At 43.4% G+C, this 12,909-nt stretch overlaps 1 protein-coding gene across 1 annotated transcript in view; it reads left to right on the top strand.

Annotated features, from left to right (window-relative positions):
- LOC144134085 (multidrug resistance-associated protein 1-like) overlaps positions 1-10,458 on the top strand; it is a 54,165-nt gene extending 43,707 nt beyond the window's left edge. The window contains exons 16-20 of the mRNA XM_077667071.1: positions 372-581; positions 1,059-1,217; positions 2,796-2,962; positions 4,117-4,311; positions 10,347-10,458. Of these exons, the coding sequence (XP_077523197.1) occupies positions 372-581; positions 1,059-1,217; positions 2,796-2,962; positions 4,117-4,311; positions 10,347-10,458 (843 nt within the window). The remainder of the gene's footprint in view (positions 1-371; positions 582-1,058; positions 1,218-2,795; positions 2,963-4,116; positions 4,312-10,346) is intronic.
- The last annotated feature ends 2,451 nt before the right edge of the window (positions 10,459-12,909 follow it).

Genomic DNA, 12,909 nt, shown 5'->3' with positions numbered 1-12,909 from the left:
GTAGTGTCTAGTAACAATCAGCTGGCACCTGACACATCAGCTAGAAAATTCAGCTGGTGAGCTCCGGTGTAAGAGGAAAAAACTCCCATCTTCTCAAATAACGCGTGAGAATAGTTCAAAGAGTGAAGCGAGCTCCGTAATATTCTGGCTGCACCTGCACATATGAAGTGATTCGGAATTGAAGGACCTGCACACGTCTATGCTCACCGAAAGACTGAAAGGATGTTATGCGCAATCGGATTTGCTAATGTGTGTTTCCTATGCTTTTTAAGTGACATTTGCTGCTTCCCACGCACTACGCTTGTGTGTGTTCATTTTTACTGTATGAGGCGTTGACAATATGTAAAAGTTTTTCCTGCTGCTATATTCAGGCAGACGAGCCGGAAGGTTTCTGTAAGGGACTAAAGAAGGCAACGTCGCAGTCCTGTGACCTGTTAAGTTCCTGCAAACCTGTCTCAACCCACGCACCATGGCCATCTGGTGGAACGCTGGAGTTCGACCACTACACGGCATCTTATAGGCCGGGAAAGTTACCTGACGCCCTTGCCAACGTGTGCTTCGTTGTGAACACTCGCGAAAAGGCAAGTGCGCCTCAGCCAAGTGTGGCCCGCTATGAAGTTGTACACCTATTAATGCAGTCTAAATTTTACACGGGACAGTTTGTTATGTACGTACTAGTTCTCTAATCACACCGCATGCGTCGAGCCAGCAGCTGGAATTAAATAAAGAAGGTGTGTATTGAACGAACAGAATCAACGACATTTTATTGCTAGCTTTTAATTGAAGCGGCAGTTGAGCCTAGTTTCTACTTTGGTACCGTTTCAATAATTATGGGAGTGGGAAATTGGTATGGTTACGGGGCCGTATAAAGCAAAAAATAACCCGATGTACAGTCTGCCCATCAGTCTATCTTCCGTCCAGTCAATTTTTGAGACTGTCCATGTGTGCACCAAGAGCTTTCAATCATATTCTTTACACACCTGTACGGATTTGAAACATAGGATATTGTGTGGCTGCTGCGTATGATGCTAAAAGCCTTCTTTCCACTGCCTCTGCAGGTCGGCATTGTCGGCCGCACCGGAGCCGGAAAATCATCGCTGTTCATGGCACTTCTCCGGGTCTTGAAGCCGACACACGGGAGCATCCGAATTGACGGTGTCGACATCGCTTCCGTCCCCCTCCGCATGCTGCGCTCAGTAGTCACCATAATCCCTCAGGCAAGGAAGTTTTCGCTAAGTGCTGCAAACCGAGGGAGTCTAACCTCTCCTGCAAAGTTCTTATCAGTTGTCTAGCAGGCATGACACGGAGCGTTGATCCAAAAGAGAAGTTCTGCAAATTCAGGAAAGCACGGATATGGCTGCCTTTGTGTTTGTGGCAGCTAAAGGATAAGTATTATAGTGGAGCATCCAAAAGAAATTAAAAATAATGAGACCTTGCCCTTGCTAGAAGTAGCTAAACGGGAGTAATGGCTTTGGAAGTACTATAGGACAGGAGGCTGAAGACCGGCAGCGTCCAGGCTGTATATTTAACATTCGCGTGTATGTCTTCCTTTCGCTGTAGTTTAAAGTTAGTCACCTAGCCCATTTCACTGTACTCTTTCTAGCCACTCATTTACAAAAGAGTAGTGCTTCCAAAACGATTACTGTACAATGAAACTGACTGTGGTACGCAAGTTTAGAGGATCACAAAATTCTTAGAATACAAGAAAACTATGCAATGCGCCCTAGTGTCTGCCTGTGAATGTGAGCAATTTGTAATAGCACACTAAGGCTTCACTCTTTTTTGCTGTGCTCCCAAACTCTACAGCGCCTTAACGTGCCTTTGCTGTATTCAATTATTGTCTTCAAGAAATCGTTCAGCTGGTTGAAGCTAGCAGTAAACTTTGAGAACGTTGTGAGCACTGGATCCTTCACTCGAACATAACTACTGCTCTTTCTAGACCTACTTAGACGTTTTATATTTGTGACGCAAATGGCATTATGGTAATTTGAAGTTCATAAGTTATGGACAATATGACCAGATCAGTATGGTTTTCATAAGTTTTTCGAAGGACTTGCATGTGCTTTCTGTACAGCTTGCACATGACTATCGTAAGATGTGCATCACTATATTTGGAGCCAGCATGCATTTTGGCTTTCGCGCATGTGTTGTTCGTGCAAGTTCTGAATGGTATGTACGGTTCCAGTATGAAGCATATGGACAACAAAGAATGTTGAAAATCGTAAGAAGGAAAGTTTCACAAAGCGTGGAATATGTAAATTCTGCAATCGATGAGATCAAAATTTTAAACTTCTGTTAACTGCCATTTATAATTTTTGTCTTTTATGAATGAGCACTACGACTATGGAACGACATAAGTCTCTGTACAATTATATCGATGTATTAAGAAATGGTGAGGGTTCAAATATCGCTTTTTTTCATACTCGTGCTCACTTAACAAATCTAATCGTAGACTTTTCACGAGGCTCTTTTTTAGGTTCTAGTAACTATTGCCTGAATTTTACATCTATTCAACTGAGCAAAACTTTATCCCTTGAGTTGACAGGTATTCTTGTCTCGTAGGGAGCGTATTAAATATGTTGAATTTTATTTCATGGGTCGGCAGATAAGTGTAACCGGGCTACTCAAATATCCCCTCGAATCAGTGATACTAATACGCATCATGTGCTAAGTACTGCGATAAAGTCGGCGCCTATTTTACTGTGCCTATTTTTTACTGATCCACTGGTTTAACCGGAATGCCGAGTTAACGTATAATGACGTTAAATTTGTACATTTTTCTTACATTGCGCCAGGACCCAAGCCTGATGCGCGGAACCCTGCGCGGTGCCCTGGACCCCACACGCAGTCATTCCTACCAAGAAGTGTGGAATACGCTGCAGCAAGTACACCTGGCAGATTTCGTTTCACGTCATCCGGACAACATACTATTGGAGGTGGGAGACGCCGGTAGGAACCTCAGGTACAGTGCCTGCATTGCCACCGCAGTTCTTGCACAGGAAAACGTTAAAGTTTTAACATAACGATAAAGAGAGCCACTCGCATATTGATTTACTCGTTATAACCGGTCGCGTCGTGCTTTGAAACAGCTGCTAAAGGTTTCGTACTGTTTGAATCTTAAACGTTAAAGCATTCGCATAAAATAAAGCCAGAAAAAAAATTATTTCCTTTTGTGTAAGGAGTATACAAGCATACATACACGATGGCGTAGTGCCATACTTTATTTCTCTGCGTGCTCCATCGATAAGGGCATGATTTTGGGTCCTTGCGGTAGAGAAATTTATGTGACCAATATCGATACTATTCACTGAACCTCTGTATGCTACGAGGCAATAAATAATTGCTCGCTAACGTTAATGTCAGGAAAGCTGCATTACGAGGAAATCAGGCTTTTATCTGGTTATATGATATGCCTCTTTACGAATAGAGAAAAATTGTTCAGAACTCAATTATTGGGTAGTGCTGACAGCTGTTCAATAAATAAAACGAGGAAGTAGCAATAAAACATCTTTAGACTTTTAATTTGTGAATGCAACATGCGCACCAGTAACCTCGTACGTACGACTGATGAATGTTTACAAGGATAATAAATATTTGGGGGTCATTTCTAGCGCCAATGCCCTCATGGCATTTCTTAAAATAACGCTTTTACAGGCGTTGATTGGTAAAACGTTTTGCAGCACCTTCACGGGCACGAAACGACGCCTATAGTATGTTTATTCGAGCGAAAAATGCTTCGGCAAGAGCCCAGTACTCCGGCAGTCGCATTTTCTCTATAAAAACCAAGTTAAAAACTGGGCTTTTGAAATTTTTCTTGCGATTTCGAAAGATGTGCAGCGCGAAAAGCCAGGACAGTTGTGATTTGATAGCTCAAAAGGAGGGGTCGAGAAGCTACGATTGTACTCTATTCATGTTATTATGTTTTCATGCTTGTGCACTGACACGTCTAGTCACGCTGCGGGCATGATTGTTCGCATGTTGTTATAACTGAAACTTATCTGTCCGAACGTCAGGACGTTAGAATGCTGCCTTTTGAAAAAAAAAGCAGATTATCAGGCGCCGATGCACATCAGATATCAGCTTTATCCCGATAACTCCCAAATGAAAAATGTGCAGTGCTGGTCAGCGCCAGTTGGTGTGCTTAGGCAGGGCTCTCCTCCGCCGTCCCCGCGTGCTGCTGCTGGACGAGGCCACTTCCCACATGGACGGTGACACTGCCAGGCTGGTGCAACGCACGCTTCAAGACAGCTTCGCCCACTGCACAGTACTGGCGATCGCACACAGTCTGGAAACCGTGCTCGACTATGACAAGTGAGCTGGAATGTCGACAGAAGGGCATGACTCAGTGAAAAGTTTTGTTACACTCAGCCTTCGGGCTCTGCTTAGCCGAAATCAATCCGATCGCGACTGCGCAACTACGACGGCGATCTATTTCCTGGTGGTGTCATTCACCGTGATAGCCTCGAAGCCTGCGGAGCTCTTCTTCATCCACATAAAAGTCACTGTACCTGCACTTGCTTTCACACACAGAGGCAGCCGCCGCCACTGAAACCTGCCATGGTGCCTCAGTGGTTAGGGTGCTCGGCTACTGATCCGGAGTACCCGGGTTTGAACCCGACCGCGGCGGCTGCGTTTTTATGGAGGCAAAACGCCAAGGTGCCCGTGTGCTGTGCGATGTCCGTACAAGTTAAAAATCCCCAGGTGGTCGAAATTATTCCGGAGCCCTCCACTACGGCACGTCTTTCTCTCTTTTTTCACTCCCTCCTTTGTCCCTTACGGCGCGGTTCAGGTGTCAAACGATATAAGATACAGATACGGCGCCATTTCCTTTCCAAAAAAAAAAAATACAATTTTTCACTTTCACTGAATGGACTCCTGGCTACATTAGGGTTAACAGGGAGCGCGAAAAGCATTGTCTTTTAAGATGAGAACGAAGGCGATCCTTCTTTCAGGGTAAAGACTTGGGCTAAGGTAGTACCTACAACGCCGGTCGAATGTTTAGCGGAAACGCCATAGGTGGAGTAGATTTGTAATAAGGGAGTAATTACTCTTTGACGTTCACCCAAGCGCAGCCATACGGATACGAAGTTTTCTTTAACTACAAAGAGTCTGAAATAGCTGTCCAGCTTTCCTCTGTAGCTTTATGGCCGCGCTTTGGTGGACGTCAAAGAGTAATTACTCTCTTATTACAAACCTACAACGCCGAGTAGAAAAGGGTCGGGCTCTCTTGTGGTCGCTTTTGTGTGAAAATTCCTGCCTTACCTCAGCCTGAATCCTCCTGAGATGTGCATGTTTTCGGCTAGTGAAACTGCCCTCTGTTTCCACTGTTCAGATACCTCACTATATTCTATCTACGCCTCTACACCATCACGGCTGTCAGTGGTAAGTCTGTCCTGGTATGGCTTTCTGGACTGGACTGTCACCCTAAAGCCCCTATTACTACGCATATTTTCTAAGGCCTTTCTACTTTCGCTGCTACAACTGGGAATGGGAGACCACTCTGGCCGCAATAGTACAACTTGTTCTCATCTTGCAGACCCATAGGGCCTGACTTGGCGCGCAGAAAAAAAAAGTGTTTTAAAGGCACATCCATTCTGATGTGCAGTGTAAGCTCAACAGAACAAAATATCATCTAGGTGAGCCTATTGAAATAAAGAGAAGCAGGAAAAAGATAAAAAAACATGAAAAACAAAGCATTTGAGGCAGTCTCCCAAACGAATAAAAAGAACAACAGGAAAGTACATCTGTTTGTGCAGGGGCTTTCTCTCCTATATACAAAACAAACGTAAGTAAATACTCTTTTTATTAACAAAAACCTGGCCGATTTTTTGTAAATTCATCACAGAAAGAGTTGGCATTTGAAAGATACGGCATCAATATCTTTTTCTCAACATCTAATAAGCTGAGCCGTAATTATTCTGAGGTATAGTATAAATCTGTCGCTGCAACAGAATGCATGCATGATGGTTCTCTGATGAAGCCCTTATCGTGGCTTACTCTGCACAACGTTGGCGCGATGTACTCTCTACTGCTCCCTGTGATGTTTGTTTATACAGGGTGATTTTTTTTCGATTTTACAAATTTTTATTTCCAAGACTGTAGGTGCGATTTGTTGAACTGGATAGCACCGCAAGGCCGGCTTTATGTATCTTTATGTACCAATAACTAGACAGTCAACTAAAATAACTAATAAACATTTGATTTTTTACGTTTTGCGGGGCATGGTTATAGGCAAAATTGCTGGCCGTCAACATCGAATGTGAGCTGTTTTTCAATTTCCTTCATCGGCAAATGGATTTGGGAACACCAGGCGTGGTAAATACGTATTTAAAGGGTAGCTCAATTGGCGTTCCCGCATCTTTTTTTAATAAAATTGCGCCTCTCGTACTTCTTATGTATAAAATACAAGCGCATTTGGTGTATTTGGTGATGTAAATGAAGTTAACTTTATTTCAGCGACAATACCACAAAAAGCGACGCCGTTTTATAATTAAGTAATGCGGGAACGCCAAATGACCAATCTTTCAAATGCGTATTTCAGACGTCCGGTATTTCGAACCACATTGCCAATTAATAAAATTTAAAAACCAAGCTCACCTTAAACGTTGACGGCCAAAAAGTTTTAGGTTGACTGGTCGTCTAATCATTGATTCTTACGAGGTGCACAATGCGTGCCTTATGTAGAATCGCGCTCAAAAGCCCCACCTACATATCTGTCAAAGTTTTTAAAATAAAAATTTGTTAAGAATAAATAAATCACTTGGTGTACAAAGCAGGCTGAGAGGGGCGTGAATGAGAGGCCCAGAGAGCACTCATGTGCTCCATCTGCGTGTTTTCAGACACTGTCACCCTTTTTAAAAATAAATACCTGTTAGCCCAAAAAATTATGCAGGCGTGTCACATTCACGTCAACAAGAATGTCGGTGTAAGTCACCGCTCAGATATACTACTCGCAAAAAAAGCGAAAAAACTTAGTTACTGCGTATTACTGCCGTGGCAATAAAAGAAAGATCTAGAGGGGCGTGCTTTCGCAGGTATTAACGTTTTAGTGTTGTTTCCTAAAATTCATTTCTTTTCTTTTTAGACTCTTGGAGACCCCTGACAGTTGAGAGTTTTATATGCAGGTTCACTTTTGGAGGGAGGGTTTTCTTTAATTTTCGTTTTCGATCCATACATTTTCTCTTTCTTTCGTTCATGTTCGTCCACAGTGATATTTAATATCCTGAATATTTATATTCAATTTTTATTCCTATCCTATAGTTCCCGGTATAGGAGCAAATCTCGGAGGCAATATCTGTGCCGTGCTCTTTGGACACGTTTAAAAGTGCATAAAACTGCCAGCTTTTGCAGTCAATTGCAGATATTATGTGCTTGATGATTTCAAGCTTACACATTATTGTCACTTCGCTTGATAACAACCAAGACGCAGGAGTGTATTTCAGAGAGAAAGTTTGCGTAAAACGGAGTTCATTAGGCTGTCTTGCGCGCATAAAGAGCTGAATATCGTTGCTGTAGCAGTTGCAGCAACTCAAGTGAGTATCGATGACCAAAATCACTATTGCTCTCTTGTATCGCAAATGAAAGTAGACGAATAATATTGCTGAGATAGAGCGAAAGAAGCGCCTATGAAAGTCTCAAACATCTCGGGCGCAGTCGTGCACGGCTGCAATCATTACATAGAAATCTGACCGCCGAGCTCCCTCGCACAAACTGATAATTGAAACCTGAACAAACATCCCAAAGCTTTTCGAATAAGTATCCTCTTAAATAACCATCGGCCACATGCTTACAGCGATAACAAAGCTAGGCAAAAATTAATAATGAGAACGAAAACAGAAGGCGTACGTTAGCGAGCATAATAGAACTCAACGCGCACATCATGCGCAAATTTTGGCCGTGCAAAGCGCTGCCGCGATTTCGTTTCGTTTGGTCAACTTTTCTCATTCTGCGAAGGTCCTTGTAAAGCTAGAAGTAGCGGTGCAAATGTTTTTGCTCGGTAAACACACTTGTAATCTATTACGTCGGCGTAGATTGTAGCGCGGGACGTTCTTGCGCGTTCCGTGTTTGTTCGCTGCCTGGGGAGCTTTCCGCCTTTACAGCGCGATCTATGTTAGGCGCGGCGACGATTTTTCAAGCGAAAAGCTTCACTACGCTAATCAACACCGCGCTTCGCGAGGGCCGGCGTATGTCGGAGAACGAGTGACGTTACGCACGGCGCAGTTTCTCTCTCCTTCTCGCTCCCTAGTCACTAGTGCGCATGCGCCACTAGTAGCACCGAGCCACAGGTGTTTCGCCGCTGCGCAGCGCCGCGCTTTTCCTTAAAATCCGACTTTCGATTTTCAGGTTTCTCTTTCCTCTTTACCCGCCGCGGTGGCTCAGTGGTTAGGGCGCTCGACTACTGATCCGGAGTTCCCGGGTTCGAACCCGACCGCGGCGGCTGCGTCTTTATGGAGGAAAAACGCTTAGGCGCCCGTGTGCTGTGGGATGTCAGTGCACGTTAAAGATCCCCAGGTGGTCGAAATTATTCCGGAGCCCTGCACTACGGCACCTCTTTCTTCTTTCACTCCCTCCTTTATTCCTTCCAACGATATATGAGACAGATACTGCGCCATTTCCTTTCCCGCCCAAAAACCAATTATTATTATTATTATTATTATTATTATTATTCCTCTTTCTATCCCTCCTTCATCCCTTCCTTTACGGCGCGGTTCGGGTGCCCACCGATATATGTGAGACGGTTACTGTGCCATTTCCTTTCCTCAAAAGCCAAACAAAACATGTGAGCTAACGGCGTTCATAGAGTTCATTGGCGTTGACAACTTTGCGAAGACCGTTCATTTTCGGGAAAGGAAAGGCGCAGAACCGGCTCTGTGGGTCAGTGGAGACCTCAATCTCGCTTTCGGTTGGCATATGCTGGATTAGCTGGGCTAATCCTCATTTTTTTGTTATTTCGGTCGCATGCCGTCAAGCATGGTCGTAGTCACATTGCCACTGCATTCGACTTCGCTCTATATGAAGTTTTTCTTCACCGTTCTGCTACTCACAAGCTTCCCAGTTACAAAAACACGCTGCCTTTTGGTGTACGTACTTTGATTTCTTTATCTCCCTTTACTTTCATGTTTTCTTTAGAACATTGTAACCGTGACACTTATATTACCCATACTCGTTTAGAATAGTAATCCTGTGGGGACTGTGCCTAGATTTTTATTATTGATTCCAGACGGGAGCTGGCAGGCCCTTCTTGTTCGGCCGCTGCGCAGCTGCAGCGTGGTGATGAACACCGAAGAGACAGCAATGATGCCGAGCTGAAAGAAGCATTCTGGCATTTAGTCGGCGTGACTTAAGGGGTCTTTTACTGTACGTAGTCGCTCACCCGCTTACTATAGAGATTTGGAACACCAAATTTCTATAGTGCGCGGAAAGAAGCCGTAGACATGCAGTGCGAGGACTGAAGGATGAAACGTTTAGTTGATGGTAGCTTCTGAATGAAGAAGGTTTAAAAAACTAAACTATCAGCCATGTGACGCAGATCGCACAAAGGTAAGTAACGTTTCAAAGAAACTGAAACGTTCAGTGAGACGTTCAGAGAGTGGAGCGAGTCCCATGTCACACATATCCGAAGGAAGCGAAAATCTCTCGTTTCGGTGTAGTATAAACCAGACACCATTTTTGAACTTATTCTAATTTGTTTACATCCACAAGCTTATTTGGATACAAAACAACACAGCCATATTCTATAAAGGCGCGAATAATTGTTTTGTATGTAAGTAACTTGGTATCAAGTGGAAGAACAGGCAAAGTGGAGCGCTAGTTTCCGAGTTTTTGGGCAGCTTTGAAACAAATTGAATCGACCTGCATAGGTAATAAATTGAATTTTAGCGTTGACTTTTTTGCTAGAGAGCTGACACATTCTGAACTCCTGCCAAGATTTCTTTGTTTTGACTGGCATGCATAACAAATTTGGAGATGTGTTAGCTCCTCATAGTTCATATTGCTTCGCTTCAGGAGTCTGTCACGTTTTCTTTCACTGTCAAGTACATTTCTATATCGCGTGCCCAAGATAGTGTCATTTATTTGCAAAATTGATTATTTTAACATGTGATCTAGCTGGAGAGACATAGCTGACCACGTTCAACTTTGAAACGCCATGGTGTCAATAAAGTCTCAAAAAAATTCTAAGAATAAGGAAACAGCCGGTTTACATTTATTTCCAAGATATGATGGATGTTGTATAAGATCTCTTCATTTGGTTATACTGCCAAATTAATTTGTTCCGCCTTTCACAGAGTTCATCGCTTGATGGCTGCAGCATTCTATAAAAATGCAATTTCTTTCCTTTCCCGCAGGATCTTGGTGATGGACGGAGGCAAGGTGATAGAGTTTGGTGACTCAAAGAGCCTTGCTGCGAATCCGAACTCAAAGTACCATGGCTTGTTGCGGCTGGCCGGGATGGCTTGAACTTCCTCTTTCCATCAGGAAGAGTTTTTCAAACAGGTGTGCATTGTTGATTGGAAACATGGACAGAAAACAAGCGAAAACGCGCTTGTATATGCTTCTATTACATGAATGCCTTCAAGTCATAAACATCCTGCTTTGTCACACGTTGTATAAGGGCACGCTCGGTTATTACTTCATGGCAGCGTTTTGCAGTTGAAATAAAAATTCGACCGCACATTCCAACAAGTCACTAGAAGAGCAAAGGGTCAAACACAGCAGCTAGATTGAGAACGACTATTCAAGCGTATGCTGTCTTAATTCTTCACGATGTTCGTGACGAGTTCACACTTGCCGAGTGTGCGGCCTTTACACTCTTGTTTCCTACCTATCTTGTACCTCGATTCAGGAGGAAACAAGCGGCAGTAGTTACGGCATTTTTATAAGTAGGATGCACAGGTTTCTTCTGAAGGGCCAGAGAAAAATTATCCAAAGGTTTTGCACACGGAGCACAAGCAGTGTACATGGGGGCTTGATTTGCACCCATACATGCGGACAGTGTGATATTTCTGTTTATGATTGACGAGCCAGTGCAGCTGAAACGGGAGATGCTTTTGTTTTGATACGATTTCTTTGTGTTGGTCCTCCAACCGCGACTCTTAGCGAAGGTGACGTGTTCAGCATTATCAGAGAGATTAAGTGCAGCGGTATTTACGTGATTGGGTGATTAGAAGAATAGCGCGTCCATGTGCGCATGCGCAGCACTGAAAGGGGAAAAGCATTAGCGCACGTATGCAATTTTCAGAATCTAGTGCTCCGCCTTTCGCGTTCTTAACAGGAAAACATGGCTCCGCCTTTCGAAGGGAGAGTCGCCCGCTTCAGCCGAATAAGCAGTCGTAGCGGTTCTGCTGGGCTCATTTGCAGGTAACTGCTGGTGTCGTTGCGTCTCGCTATGACTGACCTTGCTTTAACGACAAACTTTAAGCTGTAAGCCAATTCTGGGGATGCAGTTTTTGCGCTCTCGAACCTAATAAGGCCTCTAGCTGCCCAACAACCGTCTGCAGTATGCCCGGCAAGCACTAGAACTAGGTTAAAACTTTGCGACGGTGTTTTATTTGTAACAATAACTTAACACTTAAAAAATTAATAAATCAGCACGATTATTTTAAGCATCGCTTCCCATGAAAAACTTCAAAATTAACTTAAGCCATGAACTTCAACTTGGGAACCACAAAACAGAAGTCGTGGACCGCTTCAAATCGCTTGTAGTATTTGACGTCTGTATGACTTGGACGGCGCACGCAACTTGTCTTAGTAAGGAAATAACTCCTTCCTTTGTTTTTTTTGTTTTGCTCGGTACTGACCTGAATTTCTTCCCTGTGTAAAGCGAATCATTTTTCACGCCCTTTTCCAATCGCAAATTAATTAATACCACCTAGTTTGGGCAACCACATCTAAAACTAATCTCCAGAAAATTGTAATTCTTCAAAAGGAAGAAGGATCATCTCTGGCGCCAGTTTTACTGCCCACACAGCTGAATTGTTTACTCAATGTGAAGTAATTCCTCTAAATGTTTTTCTCGAGTATCGGCTGTTATACTACCTCAAATATTCTTTACCACCGATTTGTAATTTTTTGCTTAATATCGCAATGTTAAAGTCCATAGAAAGTTATGGTTAAACCTTATCTATTGAGAAATGAACACTTCTAAGCACAACAAAAAATTATGGCAAACAAACAATTAATTTCCTTACACCTAATGTTCCAAGTATGTACGAACCAATCCAGCTTAGCAAGTATAACCTCTGACCACATGATTTCAAATTGTACTTTGTAAAAAATGTTCACTACACTACTAAATGTTGTAGTTTACATGCGTATCGGTGTCCTTTCCCCGTATGTCATCAAGCCACCAGTGTGTAACTTTCATGAGCATTTTGTTTGACAGTCATTGTTTTAGCGAGTTTCAAAGCCCTTCCTGTGTGTATGAATATTTCCTACTGTAAATATTATAATTGCTACTAGTGTGCTTGTATGCGACTTCCCACCGCTGTATGTATGCGTTTGTTTACATGGCTTTTATGTAGGACACAGGCATCTTCAAGATATCATTGCGAAAGCCTTTAATGGGTCATACTCGCGCGTCCGGTGTAACGCTGTCTTCCATGAATAACGCGGCAATTAATCAGGATAGCTGAAAACGAAAGATAGCATCAAATAGAGAGGACGTAATTTAACTCCAATGCCAGGTTTGATGACAGTAGATTGATTATTTATTTGTAGCCAATCACACCGAAAAAAAACAAAGAAAACACCAAAATGCGTCGATATAGCGCGGACGTCGATATAGCGACGGGAGAGGGCGACGTCAGACCCGAGGTCGTCATGGTAACGGCGCGCGCTGGTAGCGCCACCTGCGTACCACCACCAGAGAAGCCAGAGAAGGACAGAAGAACGAGGCCAGAGCAGCAGACC

The sequence above is a fragment of the Amblyomma americanum genome, chromosome 5, assembly GCF_052857255.1.
Source record: "Amblyomma americanum isolate KBUSLIRL-KWMA chromosome 5, ASM5285725v1, whole genome shotgun sequence".
Classification (NCBI taxonomy): Eukaryota; Metazoa; Arthropoda; class Arachnida; order Ixodida; family Ixodidae; genus Amblyomma; species Amblyomma americanum.
Note: the sequence above shows the minus strand (reverse complement) of the source record. Positions and strands in the feature narration are given on the sequence as shown.